A 26,602-nucleotide genomic window follows, 5' to 3' on the forward strand; every position below is an offset into this window, starting at 1 on the left:
ACTCCAAGTAGCAGTGCTGAGATACCCTCTTATGTTCTCTCGCCCGGCTATCAAACTGAAGAACAGACTTCCTACCTCAGCTTACCGCATTTCCAAGCTCTCCACAGTCCGAACAACTCCATCCGTCCACCCCACTAAGACCACCACTATCAACAGCCTCAACAACCTTAATCACTTCAACCAAACACGCAAAATGTCTTTCTTTCCACGTTTAGCCCATCCTTCTGGCGACTTTACTCCTCTTTTCCGTCTCCTAGACGACTATGAGAGCCACCGCTCTGGCACTGAAAGCGCCTCCTCCAGTACCTTGCGCTCTTTCGCCCCTCGCTTCGACGTCCGCGAGACAAAGGACGCCTACCACCTTGACGGCGAGCTACCAGGAATTGCCCAAAAGGACATCGATATCGAGTTCACTGACGCACAAACTCTCGTCGTCAAGGGCAGGTCGGAACGCGAATATTCCGCCTCCTCCGGCGGTGACGAAGAGCCTTCCGATGCTGGCCATGGGGGCAAGAAAACCCGCCAGGCAACCGTGGAGGACGAGGATGCGTCATCGACGACCGCCGTGACGAAGACGGGCGGCAAGTCGAAGGAGGTCGGTTCCCCTCTGCGCGGCGGGATGAAGTATTGGGTCAGCGAACGCTCTGTGGGTGAGTTCAGTCGCTCATTCAACTTCCCCACCAGAGTCGATCAGGACAAAGTGAAGGCTTCATTGAAGAATGGGATCTTGTCGATTGTTGTGCCGAAAGCGGCGGCGCCGACCTCGAAGAGGATCAATATTGAGTGAAGGCAGGGGTGCCAGCCTAGGGTATGATAAGATAAGATTAATTCATATGTCGTTTGCCTGACTGATGAGTGGATGATTTGTTTTTCGATACGTTGCAATTTGGTATGAATGACAGCTTTTGATTTGGAACTCTATTAGGTTTGATTTCAATTCTGGTTTGCTTTTCCTTTTCCTTTTTGCTTCTTCTTTTCAATTCGCTAGCGTTTCTTTGTGTGAATTGCAGCATTAATTTGAATGGAGAATGGAGGGTGCGACTTCTGGATGAGATAACATCGCCTGGGTGTGGAGAAAAGTATGTACACTAGCAACATCTTGAAATCATGAAATTGAACTGTAATAATATTCATTGATTTGCATGGAATCACCTTAACATTGAGATAATGGAAAACAGCTATATTATTTTATCTTATTATTAATAATCGAAGGGGTATGAAACGAAAAAAGGGGGAAAAATAAAAATAAAAATTGTAATAATAGTTGCTGATGGGTATAAGACGGCAATTCGTACAGGAAATGAAATTGTCTAGGTCTAGGCCGTAGGGAATGGGCAGGAGCAGCAAGGCAAGTCCACATTATTAAATAAAACTTAAATGAAGTCGTAAATGAAATTACACAAGAATGTGAGCGGCAGGTGAGCTCTGTCTATAAGCAAGAATATATCGGATATGCCTTTTGCCCTCGATAAAGCAAAGAGGAGGATTAGACATCTCGTTATGAAGGCAGAGCCAGTTGGATAGATTAGCAACATTCAAAAACAAAATTACAACCAAATGAATAATCTTAGGCCGTTCCCATTGTTCTTTGGTGTCATCATTTGTGATTCGTCGCAGCAGAATGAGAAAAGCATAAAATGTAACGATATTTCTCGAAAGGAAAAGCCAAGGGGTCGAGAGGGTAACTGGAGTGAGTGATACGGATAGTGTGCAATGAAATTGCAAAAGATAAAAGATAGTAAATAAGCGATGAAAAGAATTTCCACTACACTCTACTCAGCAAAACAAATAAACAAGCAAGCAGCACCAGGCCTCGACCTCACTCAATTTGTTCTCTAAGTCCCTGAGCTATGCTGCTACGACTGCGACTGCGGAAACCCAACACAAAAGAAAGGATCCCTCTTCCCTTCCACCTAACGCAAGAAACTCCGCTTCGGCTTCACATCAATTCTTAGATTTTGAAGGGGGAACGGGCCTGTAAATATAGAAGCGGAATGGGTATGTTCCGCGTTATTGTCATCACAGTTATTGTAATGGGCGTTCCTGTTGTCGCTGGTTGTAATGTGATTGCTTCTGGAATCCAGCCAGGGGGTTGTGGTGTTGTCTCGCGTCACCGATTCATGCTTCTCAGGCGGAGTTGGAGACAAACGACGATCTAGATTTGTAGTTGACGGGTTTCGGTGGTGACGGATGGATTCCGTTGCCGTGGATAAATTTGCATTTCTCTTGGGTGCGTGTTTTGGGTTATTGGTCGGCTTGGATCCGGTTCGTCTATGGCCAAAGAAGTTCATGCCGTCGCCGGAGGCTGTATTTCGCTTCTTGCTGCGGCTTCGATTCTGGAAGAAGGAGCTGCGCACCCAGCCATGGCTTTGCTGTTGCTTTTCTGATTGGTGCAGTTGAGGGCGATGTTGGTGATCGTGTTCCGAGTCAGAAGTGTAGTCATTTAAATTTACCATTGATTGTGGACGGTGGAGCCTGCGTGCCTGCAGAAGGTGCTGATTGGTAATGCGAGCTCGGTCTGTTGACTTTTTGGTCTGAGCCGATTTGGATCGATTAATCTGCATCAAATTTTCGTTCATATGGTTATCTACGGGAGAGATATAGTGGGCGTCAAAGTTCTTGTGAGGGTTGTGGTGTGAACGACTGGGATTCCATTGCCAGGAACTTTGCTGCCTCTCCGGAGTGTTCTCGTTAAGGAACGAACGGAATCCTTTATCAAGCGGCTTTGGAGAAAGGATAGGTGTAGCTGGCGAGGCTTGCTTGGGAGCAACATTAGAAAGCGATCTGATGCGAGCCATACGCTGTGAAAAGCTGGCGTTTGTCTGTGCAGTTGGAGACAAAGCTTGATCGATTTTCTCATCTCTTGGGCGAGAATGGTGTAAGTTCGGGGTTTTTAAAACGGGAGGAGTATCCTTCCGCGGAACCGGCGGAGGTGTGGCCGATAGGGATCTCCTTCGAGAAGCAGACCTTGAAGTGCCTGTTTCAGTGCATTCTTCAATGGCTTTTGTTGTTCCAGCGGAGATTAGATTGGGCTGCCCAGCTGGCTCATCCTTGCTGTCGGCCCTTGCAGTCAACGCTGATTTGTGACGATGCAAGGATTTATTTGAAGAAGCAGAACTGTAACCGCTATCTGCTTTGGTCGCATATGTTTTTCGCCCCTTCGCTTTCCCGGTACTACTTCGTGTCGAATTTTCCATGGAACGGCCTCTGTTCGGATCTTCGTTCCATTCGCGCTCGATAGGCTCGTTCTTTCTCGTTTGCACCAATTCCTCGCTTTCATTGTTGAAAAGGCCATCATAAAATTCACTCGGCTTGGAAGTTGCTAGTAAAGCCTGATTAGGCTCATGGGATAGACTCGTCAATGTGGCAGGGTCTAGGGGTTGATCTTTTATGCTTCCAGGAATCGAAGAAATTCCAAGGAATGCTTCCGGATTGTTAGGCCAAGAGAGTCTAAAAACTGGGAGGCAAGCGTCAGGTATTTCGTTCGACGGCGATTCCAAAGGGCCACCATATTCCGACATCAAAGGACTTTTGCTGCGGTCAATTCGCGGGGTTTTTAAACTATTAAGCGGCGGCTCGAGGTGTGAATTTGGAGCATATGACCCTTGTGGTAAATTAGGAGAAGAACAAGAATCGGCCCAATCTCGGCTTCGGCTCCGTAGCAAGTCTGTAGAGTTGCGGTGGTCCAGATGAACGCTTTTCATGTCGGAAAATGATTGACGTCTCACGCTCATCGGGACACGGTCACTTGGGGCTGGAGAAGCACTGCCATTAACAACGCGAAGAGAGCCAAGCTTCAACCTTCCCAAATGGGAATATTCAAGGTCACTGGGAGTCGACGATCGTAAGGGGGAAGATCGAGTCATTTCATATAAAAAGAATGTATCTGCCGAGGTCCGTCGCATTGGTTCATGGCCATCCCGTCCCCAGTACGAAAAGGGAGGACTATCGTTTTCTGTATTGCGCGGAGAAAAGATGGTCTGTAGCAATGTTTTCGGAGATCTCCCGGATTTTCCACTGTATAATGAAAGTCTGCGGATCGACGGAAATCTATGAGTCTCGAGAGGAGGGAATCCATCTACCCCCAGACCAAATGTTCTCTCCGGCTCTTCCATTTGGACGCTGCTCACTCCAACTGGGATAGGTTGGGCAAGTCGTGCATCCAATTTACCCAATTCTGGAGTATGAGAGAACCGAGCAACTCTTGTCCGAGATCCTGATCGCGACATTCGACGTTTGAATTCACCCATCATTTCCCCAAAATTAGATCGAGGCCTACCATCGTCCCCGAAACTTTGATTCTCAGGACCGTGGCTGGCGCGGAGGGATACCGACGGAGAAGGCCCCTCAGAGATGATTCCCTTAGTTGGGGAACCTAGCGCTGGAGAATGTACAGGTTGGGAATCCAGCCATGGGTTGTGTGAACTATATGGGCTATGCGGACTATATTCCCACAGAGGAGACTCGACATATGGTTCCTGACCCAAAGTGGATCTCAACTTATTGGATGGGTAGCTTGTTGGGGCTTTAGAGACGCGGTTGGAACGCCGAGCTCTCCTTTGGGAGTGAAGTGGCTGCCCAGATTGCACGTTGCCCATTACCACTGTTTTTGATATCGATTAGCGGGTTGCGGGACTTTGAAAGCAGGCGATTCTAAAAGACCTCTAGCACAGCCCCAGGTCTTCAATTGGGCCAAAAAGCAAAGCTGGAAACAATAGATCCTTGGATTGGAGGGCAGAAGCCGGGAGAATAGAGAATTAAAGGTAGCAAGCAAGCAGAGAGTGAATATTGATTCACTATTGACGCGCGAAGAGGCAGGGATAAAGCTATACAAGAATTACCTGCATACGTCAGAATATTTAGGTGCAGATGGAATTCCATGAAAAAGGGAGACAGATAGATCATTCCCTGCTTTCAAAATAAAACATTTCTTACGAATAGCCTGGTTCTCTATCCGATTAAGGCTTCTCGACCAAGAAGAATAAAGAAAAATAGAAAAGCAGCATCTGGCCACATGAATCTCTGTCTCAGGTGCGCAAAGCGCTCGGAGGGTAAAGAGCAGATGGAGGACTGAAGAATCTTAGGGGAAAAAAAGAAGATAATAGTCGTGACGAAAAAGACCGCGCATTTCACCACTGACAAAAGGAATTTCAAGATAAAACAGATTCAATGCTGGGAAAGTCGACGTAAGCGTTCGGATGATCTCGAATAAATCGACGATGGAAGGAAGATGTCAGAAGAATAAAAAACCAAAAATTAACAGGCAAAACGCCGTGGCTGAAACGGCTTGATGCGGGGTGATCTATGAAGCAGATCGAGAAGAATGGTATTTAAAAAATATGAATGACGGCTGCACAACACGGCTTCTACGGATACCAGTCAACCATGGCCATGTTGTTTTAATGTCAAGAATAAGTGGGAAATGATAAGAAAAAGTAGAAGGATAGTGATCCAGGCTTGGTTCGCGACCACGGAAAACTTGATTCGGGCCAATTCGGTGGTGGTGGGGGTTCCCTTTGGGGCAATCATTGATAGAAAACCTGCTGGATCCCCGACAATGGGAGAGTAGGAATTTAAGACGCACGAGCCTGGGCAGTTTTATCGCGCCAAAAATGGATCGATACTCGCCATCCAGGCCAATGACGGGATTGACGTGCAGGAGGCAGAAAAAATGAACGTATACGAATCCTGGAGATCATGTATGCAGGACCAGTGCACGCTCTATAGGTGGAGGAGATATATATCAAACAGGTTAGCGGGCAGCCAGTACTGGCAGGATATTGACTGATTGGAACACCGTGAAACTTGAGAGGTCAAAGAATCAAGATTGACGGTTTCGGTTTCAGAAGGTGGGAGCCATTGCTCGACACAAGCGGGAGACTCTTTCACTGATTCCTAATCACTCACGCTCACTGGCACCCGCGAGCATTCCGACATTGGGAGACTGAGACTCCGGCGCCACCTGCTGAGATAAAGATTGGGCCGGGCTCAGCGCAGATCAAAGCGATATACCGAGAAGATCTATGCACATGGTCGTTAGCGTGTTAAGATGAGAAGTGGGAGCAGGAGAAGTACCGATTGCGAGAGCAGAGTCTTTGAAAGACAAAAAGTGGCAATGTGGTCGCTGTCGATATGATTCGATAGCGGTGGTTCTTGATGGAGTTCGAGGTTACAGGAGGCTGAAGCGATCCATTGGCGAGGATGAATAATCCACCAAACCTTAATGGAACCGCCGACAACTGCGTCTCAGTTCTCTCAGCGCAACTTGAGATGAACATCGTGCAGCAAACCAATTCTGCTTCCCGTCCTTGGGATTGACCGATACATGAACTCGAGAGGAAGCCTTTTTGACAACAGTCATCAAAACAGCCGTCGCAGTATTCCAGGATGGCACAACCTCTGCTGGCAACGTCGGGCACTTTCGAGCAACACAACTAGTCAAGTTACACCAAACGGAGGAGCAGACTGGACAGAACAGAAAGAATATTAAAATCAATCAATAAATCAACAAATCCCCAATCAGTCCGATCCAGATCAAGCTTTCTCTCTCTCGTTAAGTTCGCGCCCTCTACTTCGGACTCCATTTCGGACTGGAAAAGGAGACCTGAAATTGCTCTGGCTTGGGAACTCGAACTTCTCTCAACTGTGAACAGAACAGATTTCTTTATATGAATCCGAAACTAAGAAAATTGTTCATGAGCCAATAAACCCTGCCTTTCCCAAATGTTTTTCAGAATCATATCCAATGACTGCCTTAACGTCTCTTTCCGGCTTCCCATATCTCACACACGATGAGTTCACGGCGGCGTGTCGTGCCCTGATTTCAAGAGTGGATACTTTTCTCCATCACGACGAAGGCGATCCTACCACTAGCCTAGGTTGGACAGGTGTGAGGCTTGAAAAAAAAGTATGTAATTTAATATGCTCGCCCATTCCGAATTGTATTGTTTTTCTTCCTCTCTTTTTTCTTTCTTTTTTCCACCCGTTACTCATGTACCTTTCAGCATTTGCTACATGATACATTAGAGGCCAGATGAAGGTGTGCGTGTACAAATATTTACGATTGTTACTCTACATGATTGCTTTTCTTGCAGCGCATAAAAAAATTATACTTTCTCTTTCTTGTTCACTGCAAGTAATAAATAAGAAAAGGGACGGCAGTGATTTTTGCTGGACTGTTATTGACTGGATCACGATAACTACTTAAATTGGGGATAATTTCGGTAACCGTGTCCATTTGCACAGGATGACGAAGTAGTCTTGATAATCCAGAAGAAGCTCGACGACCGAAAGTCTACTTCCCCGCAGCATCTGAAACATCCGGGTGATACATTGAAGAATGAGGTAGAAGAGGATGATGATGATATGGCTGACATTGTCGAGCTCAATGATGATGATGATGATGATGATGATGATGATGATGATGATGATGATGATGACGATGATGATGATGATGACGTTAATGATGATAATGATCCCGTTCGTACATGCTCCCTCCACGTAGCTTTGGGCTCTCTCTTTTCAAATGGAAAAAAAAAAAAGAAAAAGAAAGAAACAAAAAAGCAAATGATCAAGCATTGTCGTTCACTGCGGGGTCGATTCTGACAACGTGCGTGGTACACAGGAAGAGCTCATTCGACAAGCATGCACGAACCTGCAAGTAGAGTACAATATTATGCTGTCCCCTACGTATCAAGTCCCGATCCTGTATTTCTTCCTGCACGACACCAAAAACGACAGCAGTGGCATGTCTTCTAAAATTCCAGATCGTCATCTGGATCTAATTTACAATCGTATTGTTCCCGCACCGTATCGATCGGAACTAAAAAGCGTTGGCATATTGGGCGGTCTGAGCATCGGGGTATGTTTGATATTGTACCTCTTTTTGTCTTCTCCCTTCCCATCTCCCCCCTCCTCTTCTCTCCTTGCCATGTCTCTGCAGCCAACCAATGTCCATCAAGTAAGAAAGAAGATAAAAAGAACGCTAACTAAACTGTAGCATCACCCCCTATCGGATCTTCCGGTATACTTTGTTCACCCTTGCAACACCCCAGATGCATTGAGGAACATAGCAGGGAGTAAACCAGAAGTAACCGTGGAGACGTATCTGCTCTTGTGGCTTGGCTTAGTGGGGAATTGTGTGGGATTGCACGTTCCGAGCAAAATCCTGATCGAGAGACGAAATCCACAAAGCGGGGAAAGCTTCCTCAAAAGCTAGGCTCCCCTTTGGAAAAGAAAGGAAGGACGAATGAGCAAGCGGACCCAAGAAAGCGAGTGCAATGTCCTTTTTTCCCCCTCCTTTGTCGACCGCAAAAATGTAATATACCTCCTATGAATAATTTGTTGGTTTTAATCTTCATCAGATGACGCTTCCATAGAGACGTCACTATCGTCTTCCTCCATCGGTGCTTCGCCTTCACTCTCGTCTTCTTCACGGGGTCGTTTGACGCCCTGTTGACCCTCGCTCGTTGGTTGCGATTCGGATGCGACAGGTTGTACCGTTGTACTAGCGGAAACCACAGCCGAAGGGGGAGCATTGAATATGGATTTTTGAAGTTCGGTAGATACGCCAGGCGCCGGTGCGGTGGCTGTTGTGTTATATGTACCTCGGAGCTTTGCTATTATATCCGAACTGCCTTTCGCATACACGATTTTCTATTTTCCAAAAAAGAAGTAGAATTGTGAGTTCCATATCCCCATTGCTTCTAAATCAGGCCACCAAAATAACAGTATTTGTACATACCATCTCTTTGCCAAAGAACTCAAAACCCTGTAATGCTCGCATAGCTTGAGTGCTGGCTTGAATATCTCTGAATACAACATGAGCTTGACCGCGCATCTTTGCCGTTTTCATCGCGACAATGTCGAGGACTGTGCCGTAGGTTGAGAAGAGGGTGTACAGGGCTAGTCGCAAATCTGGCTTTTTAAGTTTATCTGGAAGATTCGTGCAGTATAGTCTGTAGTATAGTCAGTAAATACGGCTAACAGGTTAAAGGCCGGAATATCGATATTTGATTTCCACGTACGTTTGGTTTGGAGCTCCCACATTCACCACCGCGGATGCGGGTTTGGCCGTCATTTTTTCTGAAATTCCAAACCTGGTATATCTCCTTAAACGAATTAAAATGATCTGTATATCACGGAGCACATCAATTGCTTCGACAACCTCAGGGTCCGTAGGCTGACTTCCTCAACTTGTTCTTTGCGCGTGGATGTTTTGTTTTGTGTGAAGAAAAGCAAACAGAAGCCAAGATCACCTGACTCCATCATCTCCAAGGTTACTAGAAATCGTTTATCATCCCGTCATGGAGCCCCACAGTTCTTTGGACATAAGGCATCGTAGAGATACAGATTCAGAACACGCTCAATCCTGGCGATAGTAGAGAGCTCCTCCTATCGCACACTTGACTCTCCCAACATGGCTGCTGCCCCTGAAGTGCACCATCTCTTCCACCACCCAATTACCGACCACTCTTTCTCCGCTGATAAGCAGACACTGGCTGTAGCCAAAGATAATGTCGTGGACCTATACCAGAAATCAGGTCCCAAATATACCCTGAGCGATGAGCTCAAAGGCCACGATAAAACTGTGACAGGAGTGGATATTGCCCCTAGAAGTGGCAAAATTGTGACTTGCTCCCAGGGTCAGTGACACCACTATCACCATCTGATTCCATACGCTAAATCTAGATATTTATTTTCAAGATCGCAATGCGTACGTTTGGGAACGCACTCCTGCCGGATGGAAACCAACACTTGTGCTTCTCCGTATTAACCGTGCCGCAACATTTGTTCGCTGGTCGCCCTCCGAGCAGAAGTTCGCTGTGGGCTCTGGTGCGCGCGCGATCGCCGTCTGTTACTTTGAGGAGGAGAACGATTGGTGGATCTCCAAACACTTAAAGAAGCCCATTAGAAGTACCATCACAACTCTGGCCTGGCATCCCAACTCAGTACTACTTGCTGCCGGGTCTACGGATTCACACGCAAGAGTGTTTTCCAGCTTCATCAAAGGCATCGAAGAGCGCCCAGAACCGAGCGCCTGGGGAGAGCGACTACCATTCAATACTGTTTGCGGTGAATTTCTAAATGATTCTGCTGGATGGATTCACGGATGTGCCTTTTCGCCCAGTGGTAATTCTTTAGCGTTCACTGCCCATGATAGTAGTGTCACTATCGTCTATCCGAATGCACCAGACCAGCCTCCCAGGGCAATGTTGAATATCAGCACTAGGTTACTGCCATTTATGAGTTTGATATGGAATGGAGAGAATGAGCTTATTGCTGCTGGACATGTCTGAACCCTAATAGCTACACATTCCAAGCCGAATATCTTTGCTGACTATAGTCTCACAGGACTCCGAGGCATACCGCCTTAGTGGGGATGAATCTGGTTGGCAATTGCTGGGACCAGTGGATGCAAAAGCACGGGCGGGGGCTGACAGCGTCCGTGAAGAGAGTGCTCTAAACAAATTCCGCCAAATGGATATCAAAGGAAGTACGAAGAATGACACTCAACTCCAGACTGTACATCAAAATACGATCAGCACTGTTAGAGTCTATGAAGAAACTGGAGGCAAAGTTCGCAAATTTAGCAGTAAGTAGTCACTCTTGTTTCCAGCTTTTCTTTTGGTGGGTTTTTTTTGAGAAACAGACAGCTAACACATCATTAACTTTCGACAGCAAGCGGCGTGGACGGCAGAATCGTTGTATGGAGCGTGTGATATAGAGGCCAATGACAGATGAATGAAGCTCTTTTTTTTCTAACTTCTCAACCTTTCTCCTACTCCCTATTCAAAGATTTTCAACGATATGTGAGATGTTTCAGTGTCCTAATGTTCTCCTAAGTGCAATTGGTTTCCTTTCATGAATGAGTATACTTATTCGCTGCTGTATTTGTCTTCTTCTTTCCTTTCCTTGATGTGCATATATGCCTTATATCGAATTGCCGCTGTTTCTTGATTGTTTGATATTCACGGTCAGTTTCACAATTCCAGAGTTTGCTTCTTTCTATGGCCCCTGACTCAGCTGGAAGCATCAAGCATGGTCTCGATAAGTGTTCTCGAATCACCTTGAACGTCTCTGTAGTCCATTCACCCAACCCCATTTAACATTAACCCTTAGATACAAGTACCTTGATGGATCTTGAGTTGGAGATCCTAGCTATATAAACCTAAGTTGTTCGTCATTCCACCTAATTCCCTGAAAGATTTTTTGTTTATACATTTCAGATTCTCCCACCGACGACTCGTTCAACATTACGCATACTTCACAAATCTCATAATAGAACAGGAGCGAGCTTTTCTTGCCTAATACATCCACATAAATACGTCAGTTAATGATGGGGACCGCGAAAGCTAAAAAGGACGATTCTCATAAATATGGGAATTCTCAGCCATCAGCATCAATACCTGCAGCCGATGGTAATCCCACAATTAGATCAACCAGCCCATCACAACCCGCATCCTTGAGGCTCCCTCCAATAGACCAGAGAAGGGCGCAAACTCCAGGTCGTCATCTACCACCTATATTTCCGCATCCTGCGCCAATGAGCCAACCTTGGCAACTTACCCAACCTCCGTTGGGCGATAGTAGCGCATACAAACCATTTGACACATTCCCCATGCCGCGGCCAATAGACAGCCATACCCGCACTCTCCAATCGATATACCTTCGGGAAATAGAATTCCACTGTATATGTGCTGCCCGCCGTTTTTGGGAAGCCCATCGTCCGCAGCCGATGTTAAAACTGGTCGTCCCAAATGCTGCCCGTCCCTCACGCCCATTCGGCTCAGATATCCCCTGGAGGGGTATCAACGTGCTGACAGATCCAGCATTCCGAGATCTTCAGCAGCCGATCAGGAAAATTTTCCGCGCAGTCGACCAGGCCACTAGGAATGACGATGGGCTGGGATTGCGAGAGTATCTGAGCTTGATTGCAGACTTGGATTGGGATCGGGTTCGCCAGCAACATCAACAACACCTGTTGCAACAGGGACAGCAGCAGCAATCGCCATCACGGCTTCAACAATCGAGTCAGCAACAGCTGACCCCTTCTGGACAACCAGGAATACCAACGGTAATCACCGCTCCCCGGCCCCTGTGCCCGCCACCAAATAGCAATGTCGTCGATACAACCCGAAAGGCATACTCTCCACAATTCACGACTATCCAGCTACTCGACGATCTGTACACATGGTGCGAGACTGTGGTGGATGCGGTACTTAAAGTGAATGTCTGGGATGGCGATAAAGAGCCAGTAGAGCTGAGCTTTGCAGAACTGGAGGGTGTTGTTTCATCAGCTAAGGGGTTGGTTCTTTCGTTGAACGGAACAATGGAGCATCGTGCTATTGGTGAGGTTTGGGCGAAATGGCTTCAGTCAAGATATCCATAATTCTTGGTTACTGGATGGCAGGCGGTGGAAGTTGATGCTGGGAGAGATCGAAGGATACATGGATGGATGGATGGATGGTCACGAGGGTGGGGATCTTTGCGATTCATGGGCCGAGAGTTATCTTTTTTCCACCTCTCACTCTCACATTTTTCTTCCTCTTCCTCTTTCAATTTCTTTTGTTTTTTCTCTGCTTTCTTCCGTCATCCTTTCCCTCATATTTTGTGATTTAGTTTTCTTTTTCAGCTGGTGCTCAATGGCCTGATCCTCCTGAAGAAATTGTCATAGCTGAACAACACCAACCCCTCTTCACCGGGCAATGCCACGTCTTAGCATCTCTGTTAGCGACTCAAAAGAATGTACCATTTTCCATTCACAGGTATTTTCCTGGAGTACGTGCAATAGTTTCTTTATTAAGTCCAAGGATTATCTAGCGACGCATTTATGTCGTGATCTAACGTAATCAACCACTCAACGCCCGTCTACACTCAACGCCCGCTATTTTGCCACCACTACAATGAAATCTTTTCATTAATATCTCAACAACGCAATTAGATTTTAATATGATATATTATATGATGAAAATATATATAGAAAATTACATATAAAAATATATAGCTAATTCAAAAGATGTTTGTTGGGCTTAATAACTCGCCCGGAACGCGAAATCTTGGGTGGAGGCAGATTCAATGAGCAGGCAGCGGTCAAATCCGTAGGGGTTGCAATATCATCCGGACCCCCGGCGGCGGACCCGCGGGCAACCTGGCAGAGCTCTGAAAACGCGATTTAGCCACTCTTTGCGAAATCGAGGGTCTGATTTCCCGATTAGGAAGGTGATTTTTGGACCCCCGAACCTGGCCCCCCCCCAACCGCGATTGCTGCCGCGCAGCAGCTCGTTCTTCCTTTTCCTTTTGCTCTTGGGCCTTCTTTGCATCCCTAAGCTCCCTGTCAATCTGCCGTTGAGCGGCTCTTGCGGCCTTATCCATCTCCTTTTGCTCCTTAGCTGCCTGGCGAGCTGCCTCCCGCTCCATTCGCTGTAACATGATATCTGTCTCCTTCTGCTCCTTAAGAATAGCGTGTTGCAACTTGGCATCCTCCTTACGAGCCTGTTCATCCTTTTTGGCGGCCTCTGCGGCAGTCATCTGCTCGCGGATGCTCTGCACCTTTGCCGGTGAAAAGAACTGTGCCAATGACGGATTTGAAGAATCTAGCAACCCCATTGCCCTGCCACGCTTGCGACGTCTTCTTTCCTGATTTCTGGGTCGATATTGCGCGTCTGGGGGGGTGCAAGGGCGTATTGCAAGCTTTTTAAGAACCTGTTCTGGATCAAATGGATGTAGGCCAACCGCAGCGAACGCGGATATAATATTTGAGGATGTAACTGATTCCTTCCAAGCAGCATCAAATAGCTGCCAAAAAGACCTCTTTGTAGTGCGTACAAATCCCATACCGGTTCTCATTCGCTCATTCAAATGCTTAGAATATGATTTGCTCAATGGTCCAAATATCCCAACATCTAGCGGTTGTAATCGGTGTGTAGAGTGGGGAGGAAAGACAGCAAGTAAAATCTTATGCTGAGCCGCGTAATTGATGAATGCCATATTAACATGGGATGAGTGGCCATCTAATATAAGAAGCCTGTATCCACGCCCTGCTTTCTTTTTTGTATGAGGTTCAAAGATCTTCTTTAACCACATTAACCCATATTCATCATTGCTCCATCCATTCTCTGAAGCAGCAAAGTAGACCTGATCCTTTTTGCTATCAAAATCTTCCAGCCAAGTATCTTGCATATCCCTTGATTCCCCTTGATATATGAGAGCAGGTGGGAGTGAGGTTCCATCGGCGCAAATTGAGGCAAGCAGTGTAATGAATTCGCGGCAGCCATCCTGGCTGGCACCTATTGTACGGCCGGATTTGAGCGCATTAATTGATACAATACGCTTGAGGGTGTGGATGAAGCCCAATAGGAATCCTTTTTCATCGAAGTTGTAGATATTCCCAGGTTCAATATTGTATTTAGTGATCTTTTCCTGTAGCTGCAAATCAACAATAAATTAGCAAGATAAAAGTAAGAAAAGCAGTAGAGAAAAGCAATATATACAAGATCAAAATAATGCTTAAAGTATGTAGAATTGTCCGCAATCTTGCGTTTTTGGTCGATATTTCGCAGGTAAACTGACTTGATTACATCCTTGTGGCGTTGACAGAACCTTGCCACCCAGTTGGCTCCAATAGGTTCTTTTAATATCTCAACAACAAGATTATGAAGGATTTGGGGCGTACAAGGGAAACCGCGATCTGCCAATCGATTGATATGAAAAAGGAGTCGATTTTCTTGCGAATTTGTGAGGATTTTGCGGTGGATAGAGGTTGCTTCCTTTCTTGACGTTTGAACACCTCTATAGCGCCGTGAGAGTGTATAACGACTGATTCCATATTTCTCAGCGGTCACAGTGTAATTAGGAACCAATTGGGCATTCAAATCATCAATCGCGGACAATATAACTGCCTCGTGGTGCATCTTGTGGGTGTTTGAAGATGGATGAAAAAATGAGGATTGGGTGGGCGTTGAGTGTAGACGGGCGTTGAGTGGTTGATTACGTTAACCGCGTAGGGAACTAGTATGCGAGTATCGTAAAATGTCCATGGGGATTTCGCCTCGCTCCGTTTCCAGATACAAAATTGACCTCATTCATCGGGAGGGGTTTTTTTTGGATCCAAGGGATTGCTCGGGTGGTTGGAGTATACCTATCGGGAGATCTCAAAACTCTTCCAATAATGGTCACCTTCGCCGCCAAAAACATGTCGGGTTCCCGCTCCAGGTTGCAGAAAGAGAATTTCAGCGTGGGAAGAGTCCATAAAGGTCCAGTCCGGCCCAGAATTTAGGCTGAGGGCGACATTTCCTTTGTTCTATGACCTCTCTGGTGTCTCTCAGCCAGGATGCGACGAACAGCCGAGAGACGCATGGGGGCGAATGCTTCCATGCTCAGAGCAGGCAATCGGATCATCGGCATCCAGAGAGAGCAGTCGGAAAACGATATCGCCAAGTAGCCTGCCTGAACAGGGTTGGTTCCCAGGAATACCTTGTTTCCTGGCCAATGCGTGGCAGGCGAAATTCTTAGTTCGTTTTAATTCATAGAGGCCGCCTTTCTACTTGGAATTGCTCATTTCGCAAAGCACTAATTACTCTGCAATCAGTTGCCGAAACTCTATCCCATCAGGTCAATGCTAACGATATTTTGATAAGGGCGGATGGCCCTCAAGTGTTGAAGTTCGTGCCAGGATTCGACAAGATTCCCACATGCTCCGCCTGAATTGACTGAGATTGACGACAAGGATGTGTACATGTGTCGGAGCTGATAGCTCGTATATCAAGGATCAGAGATGACATCATGCTATAATCTGCCTTGTTGCCTATTTTGCTTCGCCTTCTTCGAAATTGCCTTGCTGCGCATTAGAGCACTGCCCCGCTTGTATAATCAAGCATATCCTTCCTTATAAATAACTAGTTACTGCCTACTTATCATGTAATTATCGGAATAATAATAAGCAATTCAATTTATTTCATTGATATTCAGTATTTGGGTCAATATTCGGACTTTATCCAGTTCCGACAACATGAGTATATTCGATTCGTGTCTAGCGGGCGAGTTCCCCCCAGCATGTTCGTAAATCCGACCAAAGGCTTTGTGCCTAACACTGTGAGTGTCTCCGTCACTGTCAACGAACGGGCTCTGCTTCGTAGGAAATTCAGCATATCTGAAAATCGAGCAAATCTTTAAACCATTCCTTCCTACTCGGTAGATAAATCTAGAGATATAGAGAACTGAAAATAATACCTACTATTGAAGATCCATAAGAGTATATATTCGAGAGCTCGTCTGAAACGTTCGAACCCCGCCTCATATTTGGATGTTCGAGGGGAGTGGGCCTGGAAGACTGCTTCACAACATTGTTACCATTAGTGGGACATCCAGCACCAGCATATTTTCCCCCCAAACGTGGGCTCAAGCCTCCGCTGAAGAAACGCTGAAAACTTCCCAACTCAGCTTGGGAATGCCCAGCTTAGCAACACCCAGCGCCCCATCTCACACCACTGCTTCCTGATGATCAAGCTCCGTCGATCAGTGCTTAGCTGTTTCTTTTCTTTTTGTGAGAAAATGGCATCTGCAAGTCTGAGTTAGTATATGAGAGGTTTGAAAGTCGGTATCAGAAGCAAGTGAGCGGATACAGACATCACCGAGGAATTTTTTGTTCTACATATATTCACGGTTCAAAATGAGATAACTGCCCAGGAACCCAAGTTGACACAGGAATATACCTCTACAAACGCAGACCGTCTCGGGGCGTGTGTGTTGAAATGTGTGCTATTTGATTGCAGCAGCTATTGCTGAAAGCAGGATGTCGGAACTAAATAAGTCCGAATATTGTCCCAAATACTGAATATCGATAAAATAAATTGAATTGCTTATTCTAATTCTAATAATTACATGATAATCAGGCAGTATTTGTGGGACGTCTAAGTGGTTGTATTAGCATGTCGGCAGCGGAGGCATATACGTGCGGTGCGCTAGGGCCAACAGTATTTATAGGCAAAGGTATGCTTGCTTATATGAGCAAGATAGTGCTGAGATTCAGTGGGACATTAGTTACTACAGAATCCTTGCTAATAGAAACCTATCAAATCTTTGATTTGACACAGGATTTCACATTGATGAATTCTAGAAAAATGGATTTCGATGCATCATATGAACAAGAGTCTGAACTGGAGCTCCATTTTTCTTGTGATTCCTACCATACTCTCGACAATCGGTGTGACCGGAATAAACTATTAGCCATCGCTTAGATAAACTGGTCTGATTTCAGCCCAGGGTCACTTTCCGATGTCAGTTTTCACGGCACAGATTTCGAACCCACACTTGATCAGAGGGATACCATAGTATCAATCAACATTCTTGGAACTGCTCTGTCTCCATCTTGCACGTAATTTATCATTCATTCATTCATTCGCGAATGGCAGGAACAAGTTCCACGATCAGATATTTCAATTGTCCATATATCCACTCCCCCCATCGGTAAGAAGGAGATCAAAAGCCTATCTCGAGAAGTTGATGGGAAGAGCATCAAATATCGCGGGTTGATCTGGAATGTCTCGACTCTCCCAAAGAGTCCTTGCCTGCGAATTTCAGAGTCCAAGAAATATTCTGCTGGAGGAATTGGATTGGGAGGTTCGTCTACCAACATACTACCAGCAGGTGTATCACGTGATTATGATACGACGTTACTTATTGTGGCACAACCCGTCGTTGACCCCAATCAAACCATCCCATATGGTGTAGTGGCTAACATCAGCGTCTCTCACACGCTAGCCGGGGGTTCGATTCCCCCTATGGGAGAAAATGATTTATTTTGGTTTCTTTTTCTTTTTTCTTTTTTCTTTTTCTTTTTCTTTTTGTTCTTGATTGTTACTATATTTTATATTTATTTATGTCAATTTGACACAAATCATTACTACGAATCACACACCTCATTATTAAGTTTGCAATGTCAGATCCATTTACAAAGCACAAGACAGGCAGTTTACTGCTGCGTTGCACAGACATGATACAGAGTAGCATTCTGTCAAGAAGGGAAACATGGAACCATTCAGCCTGAATTCTGAGATGGGAATCTCATGAATTCCTCATACGTCAGAACCAGCAGGCGTAATGGCAGTTATGTCACTTAATTATGCAAAAAAAGAGATTCCATATCCTCCACCTTTTCTCCCCGATCTCTCAAATTTTGGACATGGATTTATTTTCTTTCCTTGCTCTTTTTTCTTTTTTCTATTCGGCAGCAGAATATTGCAAGAGGGCATTTTTAAGGTGTCAATACCAGGAGTCGTGCTGCACCACAAACGGGCAAAGCGGAAAGATACCACAGTCAACAAAATGACACACTAGTCAAAACACCCACTCCTTCAGATCTGACCCGCCCATTTTGCCATATATAGATATGTATAACATACCTTCATCTCCTTGAATACGACAAACCATATGATAGTACAAAGGGCGTTATTAAAAGAATTGCGCCGCTCAGATTCCATTTTATACCATTAAGAAGTGCCATCATATTTTAATGAGTAATTACATTTAATTTCAAATCACTCTGTATTTTATTTACATGAAATTATCATATATTAATAATGAATTCTTTTTTTTTCTTTAATTTCTCATCTCTGACATCTCATCTGACAATTCATAATTGTTAAAATATAACATTTAATACTGATATTGTCACAAGAGCTTTTGTGATGACTTTTAAATCACTTTATTTTAACAAATCAAATATTGAAATTATAAAAATCATTCAGATTTTACAGAATCAAATCAATTGTATATATAAATATACAATTAAATATGAATTTAACTTTGAACTGCTTTATATTATACTTCACAATGAATGACTTAGAAATGCCTTCAAATTCAATCAATCAATTTAAAAAAAGGATAGTATTAAAAATGTTATTTTTATAAAGATTTAATGTGATCATTATAAATAAAAAAAAAGCTGTACTGATTTTATCAATGAATTTAATAATAAAGAAATTGAGATATTTTTTATGATTATATAAAAGATTCTTTACAAAGCAGATTTTCAAAAAACAAAGTTTTATATAAAAATTAAAATTCATTAAAAAAATACAATTAAATCAACTTCAATTTTATCTGAAGTAAAGGTTGCGATGGCGAGTGCGCGGCCGGACACGGCGTTCCCCGCCCGATCCGGTGAAGCGCCGTCCTATGCGGCCTGGCGCCGCCCCGTTCGGGCATGGCGTTGACCCACCGAATGAACCTCCCGCCAAGGCTGGAGCCTAGTCGACTGCCGAATGTAATCAAGCAAACAACCATAAAATCGATTACGATGTTAGAATCTGAGTCGATATCACCAGCAGTTCGGGCACCAAGTCTTCCTGGGCATAGAGAGGAGTTTCTGTGAACATAAGGATCGTTCTAAGCTCAGCATGTGTCTCTCTCCTGATTGATGAGTTTTAAAAAAATAGAAAAAATGGAAATACGTGCCTAGAGATGTTGCGGCGCTTACTACTACCGTGTCTCTAAGTCAATCCTGTATCGTTCAGTGCCATTTGTTAGTCTCCCAACGACCGCGAAGGCCTTACATTCGCTAGATTTCGTCGCGAGGCATCCTCATATACGCTAAGGTTTTTGGTATACGTTGGGGTAGTTAGTTGGGGCCCTCCGATAGGTGGCTCATTTGTTTTTTGCCAAGACACCAGTACCGTTTACAGCACTGGTCGTTGAGGCGAACTAGAAGGGAAAAGGCTGTACGAATATAGAACATATTGTATTTTATTGGATTTAAAAAGGCCCACACCCCGGCGGGAAGTTCCAAAGTTATGCGAAGAAACTCCGATCACTATGCTATTCTTGTGACTATGATTAACCCTAAAAAGGGAAGCGCCCTGGTGCAGGTTATGGCTTCCCTGTGTGCATGACGAGCCGTATTTGTCATCAGTTCGGACATCGAGTAGTCTTATTACACGCTGCATCACCTTGAACAATGGAGCCAACTCTCGGCTTCTTGGCGTGTCTACTAAGAATTTGAGATTCTCCTCCCCCTTCTTCGGTTGTATTTGCGAAGCTCCATTGCGCGTCTTGATACTCTGTTTGATCAGACAATGTCGATAGATTAGAGTCGTCCAAGGTGAGAGCTGCCTCGGAAGCCGTCTGGCACTGAGAGGTTGAATGAAGAAGTTGAGATTGAGCCTTTGAGTGCGTTTCATTTGCCAACCTGATAAATCCATCCCTCTTTTCCTTTGCCCAATCCCGAGCATTTCGATATGCGCATGCTCCTTGCCGAAACGTTTCCAAGTTCCCAGTCATGCCCCAAGTATTGAGTTGGGTCATAATATATTCAGGGCGATGGCCTGGGCCTTCGGGCTCGGCGAGATGAGTTGTGTATAGCTTGAGTTGACCGCCATGATAAGTCGACGTAAGAGTGTAAGCACTGTTGTCGTAAATTGATCCGTCATGTTGGTATGACTGGAGAGCGTGCATGCCTCGAGCTCCTAGAGCGCCGTCATAACAGGCTTGCCGTGTAGCTACAGCCAAGGATCCATCGGGCCCTTTTGCTTCCAAAAAGAAATTCGGTACCATCGGAAGATCATCCTGTGTTGATGGGATGATATAATCGCAGAGTTCATTGCGGATCTGGCGATCGAGCTGTTCAGGACGCGCGCCGTGGAAGTGATCTGGCTTGGCCTGAGCCAGTGTGCCATCAGTTAAGGGGGCAAGATTTCCAAGCGGGTATCCCCCTCCAGCGCATTTGGGATCATCAACATCACCTTCGATGATAGTAATCACTGACGTTGTGACCGGTTGCTCTTTAGATGCGTGGGTATCTGCTCGTTTGAATTTCCGGAAATGTTCATCGGAGAACTTCGATGGGGAAAGGGAGGGTCGGGGACGAGCTAGTGTTTCATTGATCTCCTCCCAGTTATTTGGCATTACTGGTATTCGACCATCCGGATATTCATATCCGTCAGGGTAAACGCCATGATCAATTAGATTCTGCTGGAAGTTACGATTATAGGGTGTGGTGCTCGTGGACTTGGTGGTACCCCTCGTATCTGCGCTTGCTGATGGAGGAGAACCTGCGCGTCGCTTTCTACTTCGGGACCTTGAGCTCATTGCTTCTTCGAGGAAGTTTTCAGGTTTTGGATACTGTGCAATATTATCAGCAATGATGTATTTGCACGGACTTGTAGTTACGTACATTTCTAAGGTCAGTTAGGTCAGGTCCTCCCGATCTGGAAACCCTCTTTATCTGCTTTGAACAAGCGGGTGCATAATCACGGAGAAAGGCCGGAGCAAACTGAAAAGGATTACGGCGCTTCTTCAGCTCAGTGTGAAAACGTCGAGTGATAGGTCTATGAAGGTTTTGGGGTGGTTTCGGGCGGCTGTTTCTTCGATCCAACTCCTCTAATGCATCTTTGGTTAACCAAATCTTTGACAGGTTATCCCAATATGCTGATGCCGATGCGTCGAGCTTCTGCCTTTTCTGAAATCGTGACCTGTCGGATGGATGGGGTTTAGGATACTGACGCTTGCGAGACGGGTTGGAGGTCACTGAACTAGGCATATGGTCATAATCATAAATTTGGCCTCTTTTATCATGCGAGTATGCATCGAGGTCAGAGGGGGGTAGAGGTTCTTTTAATTAACTTTTGCGCAGGATCCCAGAATGCATTTCAGGCGCTTATCCGGAGATTATTGCTGCTGATGGCCAATCGCTGGTCGCTGGAAGCCAAGCAGCGAGACAAGTTGGCTGAGTCCTGAATAGGTGCTACTGTGGCAATCACGTGATATAACATATTTTTTTTTTTTTTTTTTTTTTATAGCACGCAAGGCGTGAGGGAGCACTGGGTGGGTCGTGACTAGCAATGATGTCTGGGTGATCGCCTGTCCACTCAATAAGCCATTATCCTTGTCTCCGGTAAATTTTCCTCACGTTTCACATTTCGGCATTTAACGGACAGGATCTATGGCACATGATCTGGGGCCCATGCTGTAAATAGGGGGCAGTGTTTCGTTCACCTGTCAGGATCTGGGCGCTAATATTAAACACTCGATGTCGTCTTAAGTGGTAGAGTCTGCGAGGTCTGGTGATGAGACATAAACTGAGTGAGGATGGGCGATTTGCATGGAGTTGTTTACCCTTGGTCGGTGGGGCGAGGTGTGATCGCTAATTGGCCTAGTTCTGTACGGAGTAATCTCAAATGTCATGCAGGCGCGAGGACCATATCTCATAATACCAATGGGAAGTGGTGGAACTGGAGGGCAGGGATGAAAGGTTGGTGTGAGGAAAGATCGTTGCCAAGAGCCAGTCACTACCACATTAATATCACATGCTCCTGAATTCTCCCAGAAAAGCGGGGAAATATACTGGGCCAGTTGGCAAGGCCATCATTTCCATAAGAACAGGCCATAACATTCTAAAGAATAGGAGAATATTTCCACTAGGAATGGCACCGAGCATGACCAGGTCACCAATTACTAAAGAATAGGGGATATTCCCTGGAGTGTCAAATTGGGTAGGTCTGTGCTTAACCTTAACTCCTTCGCTGGGCAAAGGGCTGGCGTCTGGAAGGTTCTATCTATGACGTCATTCACCCCCACCTTTTCGCGATGTTGCTTGGAGCACGCAAAGTCGATCCCACCCAACAGACAAAGGGCGCCAAGCCGTCACAAGAGCCGTCCTTAAGGAAGCCAAGACATGGCTTTAGTGAGCGCTTGGCGCGCTCCTGCCCCTGATAAAAGGTATGTCAAACCAACCACGTACACCAACCAAATCACGGCTTGGCGTCCTCCCTGGTCCGGACCGCGACGGGCACAGCTTTTGGGGGGATCACCGCTTGGCGTGGTATCTCAGGGACGGCTGGAAGTGACGTCATTTATGGCCCACCTTCGGCGGTTAAAGCTTAGCAAGGCCTAGCACAAAGCCGTGGTGGGCTTGTATGTCTGCACTCGTGCGAAAAGGCAATTTTTGCAGCTTTGTAATTTTGCATTTTCACCTTTTGGCGTTTTGTGCGATTTGGTTAGCATACATGATTTGACCGTCATCGCGTGTGGTGTTTATAGCTTCCATCGATCGAGGCAGGAAGAGGACAGGCGACAGGAGTTGAGGTTAAGCACAGACCTACCCAATCTGAGGCCATTTTCCATGGAAATTAGGGAAAATATCCCCTATTCTTTAGAACATCGTGGCCTGGTCATGCCAGATTCCGTTTTTAGGGGAAGTATTTCCTATTCTAGGTCAGCATGGCCTAGGTCATGCCAGATGTCAATCATGGAGGAAATATCCCCTGTTCTTTAGAACATCATGACCTGGTCATGCCCGATGCCCTTCCTAGGGGAAATTGTTCTCCTTTCTTTAGAATCCCATGACCTGTTCTTACGAAATGATGGCCCAGCGACAGGAGTTGGAGGTTATGCACAGACCTACCCAATCTGAGGCCAATCTTCAAGGAAATATACCCTAGACTTAAAACATCGTGGCGGGACATATCCCTTATTCTTTAGAACATCGTGGCCTAGTCATGCCAGATGTCATTCTTAGGGGAAATGTCCCCTATTCTTCAGACAACATGAAAAAGTCCAGCGCAAAAGTATCATTCTGACATCGAATGTGAGCAGGCAAGTCTCCATGGGTGGACATCAAGCGTATTCTCTGTAGCTCGTCAATGGCGCTACAAGCAGCAAAGAGTAGGAACCCTGAACTGATATACAAGTGTGATATTTCTTACTACTAACTATGTGAGTAGATACAGCTATTTATGCTTCTGGAAGGGTGACTGCCTGCCTAATAGGCAGCACTTCCTTATTGGAGCATATATCACGTGATATGGGATTCAACTCAAAGATGATGATCAGGACAGGCCTCCTGGGTCAATTCCAGGCAGTCCCATCCAAGGCACTTATACTAGCATGCGAGTGTAAAATCAGTAGACAGGCTGGGTCAGGAAAGACCTAACAAAGAAGAGATACAGCACATATTGAAAGATTATTGATAGAGGAATGTCTGAGCGCTGGCGGAAAAGGAATGCCCATGAATAGCTTGGTCTTTTGAAGCAGAGAGCGGGAAAAAACCTCTTGCAAGGCGCTTAGTGTTTTCTTGGCGTGTTTATGGACTTGCATTTCTGCACTTCTGTGAAAAAGCAATTTTTGCAGTTTTTGCAATATTGCATTTTCACTTTTTGACGTTTTGGTCGGATGACATCATTTCCATGAGCTATTTCCTCACAAGAGGATTCTCCCCTGAGGATACTTGTCACAGAAGACGCTTTCTAGATAAATACTCTTTAATGGGCAAACTTCACAATATTTAAAGGTTGTTAAAAAATTCATGTGTGCTAGCATCTGACAAGGCGTTCATCTCTCGGATGGAAATACAAGAGATTGCCTTTGTGAAACATAGGGGATTGAGAGCTCTCACTTGATTCAAGTGACTTCACGTGTTTAGAAATATCTCAAGCCGAGCTATCTGGGTCACACAGCAACTTAAGAAAATTATTTTATTCCTACAGACCTCCTGTAAGTGTTTTCTCAGGATCTTGGCTGAATACAAACGAATTTGGTGATCGCGACGATCCGGCGATCCGGCGATCTGGCGAGGTTGGTACGGACCCACATAGTTTTGTAGCGATCAAGGCAGTAAGTCTCCAATGCGTGCGAAGGCGTCTAAATGTATTCCTTGTTGATCCATGAAAATCCCCAGATGTAATCAACAGAAAACCCGTGCTGTGGCCCTTCGTAAGAAAATAAGGACGAAAGGGGCCAGACAGCCACCCAAGTTACAAAAAGTAAAGGTCCTCAAAGTATTATGTGGGGTAGATGTGAAGAGCGGGAGGTTACAAGATGGTAGACGAGATCAAAGAGCATAGAGAGAAAGGAAGTTGTGTATGGAACTCTAGCGAAAGTTGTGTGTTATGCCCCCCAAGCAAAGGAATATATATAAACCGCAGCCGAAAGCGCCATGCTGAATCTTGGTTCCTCTTCGCGCAGGGCCTCCTTGGATATTTCCAACGAACGTGACTGCAAGGTGCCCACTTTTTCGGCCCTGCGATCGAAAGCATACCTCAAAACCATGGAGTTCATTTTTCTGTTAGGGGAAAAGTCGAAGGACCTGTGGCTGCTGCTCTATGTTTGTATTTGGTACAGGTCAGTCGGCACAGGCCAATCTAATCTATGCCGACTAACCCATATTTGGGTAACTGTACCAGCTCACATAAGCACGTTGATCTGGATTAGTCATCGCTACCAGTGGAGGAGAGGCAGCATTAATGTGTCCACTGGCTCGTTCCATTTCTTATGGATACTTATGAGAGATATATCCGAACCTTCCAACCCAGTTAGCAGGTTTCAATGAAAAAACTAGGAATTAAATGGGTAAAATACTTTTTGATTCACAGGTTTGCGGCACATAGGGCAAGAGTAAGGCTTTGGTTTGTCAATTCTGCTTGACGGCATATGTTGACCAGCGCACCAGCGACAAAGAACCGCGTGGCCACAAGGAAGCACCACAGTGTCTATAAGTTGGCTCATGCAGACTTTGCACTCCAAGTTAACTGTAAGTTCTTCTGTTTCTTTAGGTTCCGGGCGTCCATCCTCTGCGCAGTCAAGCCCTTTGACTGGAGTAACAGGTTCAGGATTATTTCTGGTAAGAGACTCCCGAAATCTTCTCCTGCGTTCTCTTTCATATGCGGTGAGAAACCCATCAGTGGCATTGGGGTAGCGTACGAGGGCGCCGGCGTATAGAAGTCGAGCTAGTTGAGCATTTACATAACTCTGATCACGAGCAGCGGTAAGGGTCCCCCCCAGAATCCCGATATTGATCGCGGATGCTGTGTGGTGTCGTTGTGGTTGCCTCTGGTCGCCTCGGGGCATTGAGCCTGGCATTCCATTATTGTTCGTACGCCTGGGGCGTCGACGGCTCGTGGTGGTGGTATTCGGATCTAGATTGCCCATGCTAGGAGGGCTCCTGGGACTCGTTCCCTGCAAAGGGCGCCTTCGTGACGAGGAATTGGACACGTTGGACGGATTATCTGTGGGGAAAGCACCGATGGGATGTGATGTGTTGCGAGGTATTGGGCCATTCGGGCCTTCGTTATCAGGTGAACCCCGTGAGCTAAACTGTGTATTGTGGTAATCCTCAGGCATAAACTGGAGAGAAAGGGAATTTAAAGGGCTATCATTATTTGGCATTGCTGAACTGCTTGATACCCTGGGGAAGAGGCGAGGCCCTCCTGATCGCAAATGAGCCAAATCAGGCCCTGGAAAGGGTCCATTATGGTGCAGAGCTATAATAAGCCGTTAGCCTGTATCTATTTAAAGCTGGGAGCCGTACCGGCTATTGGAACAACACACGGGTTGGGTTAAATAGTCCTTGACTTTGAATATTTCCTTGAGTTTCATTGTTTTGTTCTAAGCTACCTTGCTGGAGGGACTCCATTGTAGGGAAAGGCCTAGCTACGGGGTCAGTGAAGTAGATTGGCGGGGGCTCAGCGGAAATATAATTGTAACTAAGAGACGTGTCTCTAGATGGGTCTCGCTGGTTGCTGAACAAGGAGTAGGGGTCAGATTCTGAAGCTGCAGATGCCTGTATATTTGCTGGCATCGTGGCACCTGGAGACCCGTAGCTGTGCCTCCC

The 26,602-nt window shown here is 45.7% G+C and overlaps 7 protein-coding genes and 1 non-coding gene across 8 annotated transcripts; 4 read left to right on the forward strand and 4 right to left on the reverse strand.

Annotated features, from left to right (window-relative positions):
- Positions 1-31: 31 nt before the first annotated feature.
- HCAG_04111 (30 kDa heat shock protein) lies at positions 32-787 on the forward strand (the record flags this gene model as incomplete). The annotated part of the gene is made up of 1 exon (XM_001540221.1): positions 32-787. One exon carries the CDS (start codon positions 32-34, stop codon positions 785-787), a length of 756 nt encoding a protein of 251 aa, XP_001540271.1.
- A 5,122-nt stretch (positions 788-5,909) lies between these two features.
- HCAG_04112 (predicted protein) lies at positions 5,910-6,278 on the reverse strand (the record flags this gene model as incomplete). Its single annotated transcript, XM_001540222.1, has 2 exons — positions 5,910-6,021; positions 6,076-6,278. The coding sequence occupies 2 exons, from the start codon at positions 6,276-6,278 to the stop codon at positions 5,910-5,912; spliced, it is 315 nt and encodes a 104-aa protein (XP_001540272.1).
- A 467-nt stretch (positions 6,279-6,745) lies between these two features.
- On the forward strand, positions 6,746-8,093 carry HCAG_04113 (predicted protein; the record flags this gene model as incomplete). Its single annotated transcript, XM_001540223.1, has 4 exons — positions 6,746-6,907; positions 7,246-7,479; positions 7,625-7,861; positions 8,073-8,093. The coding sequence occupies 4 exons, from the start codon at positions 6,746-6,748 to the stop codon at positions 8,091-8,093; spliced, it is 654 nt and encodes a 217-aa protein (XP_001540273.1).
- A 256-nt stretch (positions 8,094-8,349) lies between these two features.
- Positions 8,350-9,079, reverse strand: HCAG_04114 (conserved hypothetical protein; the record flags this gene model as incomplete). Its single annotated transcript, XM_001540224.1, has 3 exons — positions 8,350-8,655; positions 8,744-8,957; positions 9,027-9,079. The coding sequence occupies 3 exons, from the start codon at positions 9,077-9,079 to the stop codon at positions 8,350-8,352; spliced, it is 573 nt and encodes a 190-aa protein (XP_001540274.1).
- A 339-nt stretch (positions 9,080-9,418) lies between these two features.
- HCAG_04115 (hypothetical protein) lies at positions 9,419-10,721 on the forward strand (the record flags this gene model as incomplete). Its single annotated transcript, XM_001540225.1, has 4 exons — positions 9,419-9,644; positions 9,691-10,292; positions 10,354-10,594; positions 10,681-10,721. The coding sequence occupies 4 exons, from the start codon at positions 9,419-9,421 to the stop codon at positions 10,719-10,721; spliced, it is 1,110 nt and encodes a 369-aa protein (XP_001540275.1).
- Positions 10,722-13,006: 2,285 nt separating this feature from the next.
- HCAG_04116 (predicted protein) lies at positions 13,007-14,912 on the reverse strand (the record flags this gene model as incomplete). The annotated part of the gene is made up of 3 exons (XM_001540226.1): positions 13,007-13,150; positions 13,243-14,427; positions 14,493-14,912. The coding sequence occupies 3 exons, from the start codon at positions 14,910-14,912 to the stop codon at positions 13,007-13,009; spliced, it is 1,749 nt and encodes a 582-aa protein (XP_001540276.1).
- Positions 14,913-17,715: 2,803 nt separating this feature from the next.
- HCAG_09357 lies at positions 17,716-17,787 on the forward strand. The gene has a single exon. It is a non-coding gene; the product is annotated as a tRNA-Glu (tRNA).
- Positions 17,788-19,080: 1,293 nt separating this feature from the next.
- Positions 19,081-21,535, reverse strand: HCAG_04117 (predicted protein; the record flags this gene model as incomplete). Its single annotated transcript, XM_001540227.1, has 4 exons — positions 19,081-19,366; positions 19,452-19,488; positions 19,947-21,117; positions 21,170-21,535. The coding sequence occupies 4 exons, from the start codon at positions 21,533-21,535 to the stop codon at positions 19,081-19,083; spliced, it is 1,860 nt and encodes a 619-aa protein (XP_001540277.1).
- Between the last annotated feature and the right edge of the window lie 5,067 nt (positions 21,536-26,602).

The sequence above is a fragment of the Histoplasma capsulatum genome, genomic scaffold (genome assembly GCF_000149585.1).
Source record: "Histoplasma capsulatum NAm1 scaffold_4 genomic scaffold, whole genome shotgun sequence".
In the NCBI taxonomy this organism is placed as follows: domain Eukaryota; kingdom Fungi; phylum Ascomycota; class Eurotiomycetes; order Onygenales; family Ajellomycetaceae; genus Histoplasma; species Histoplasma mississippiense.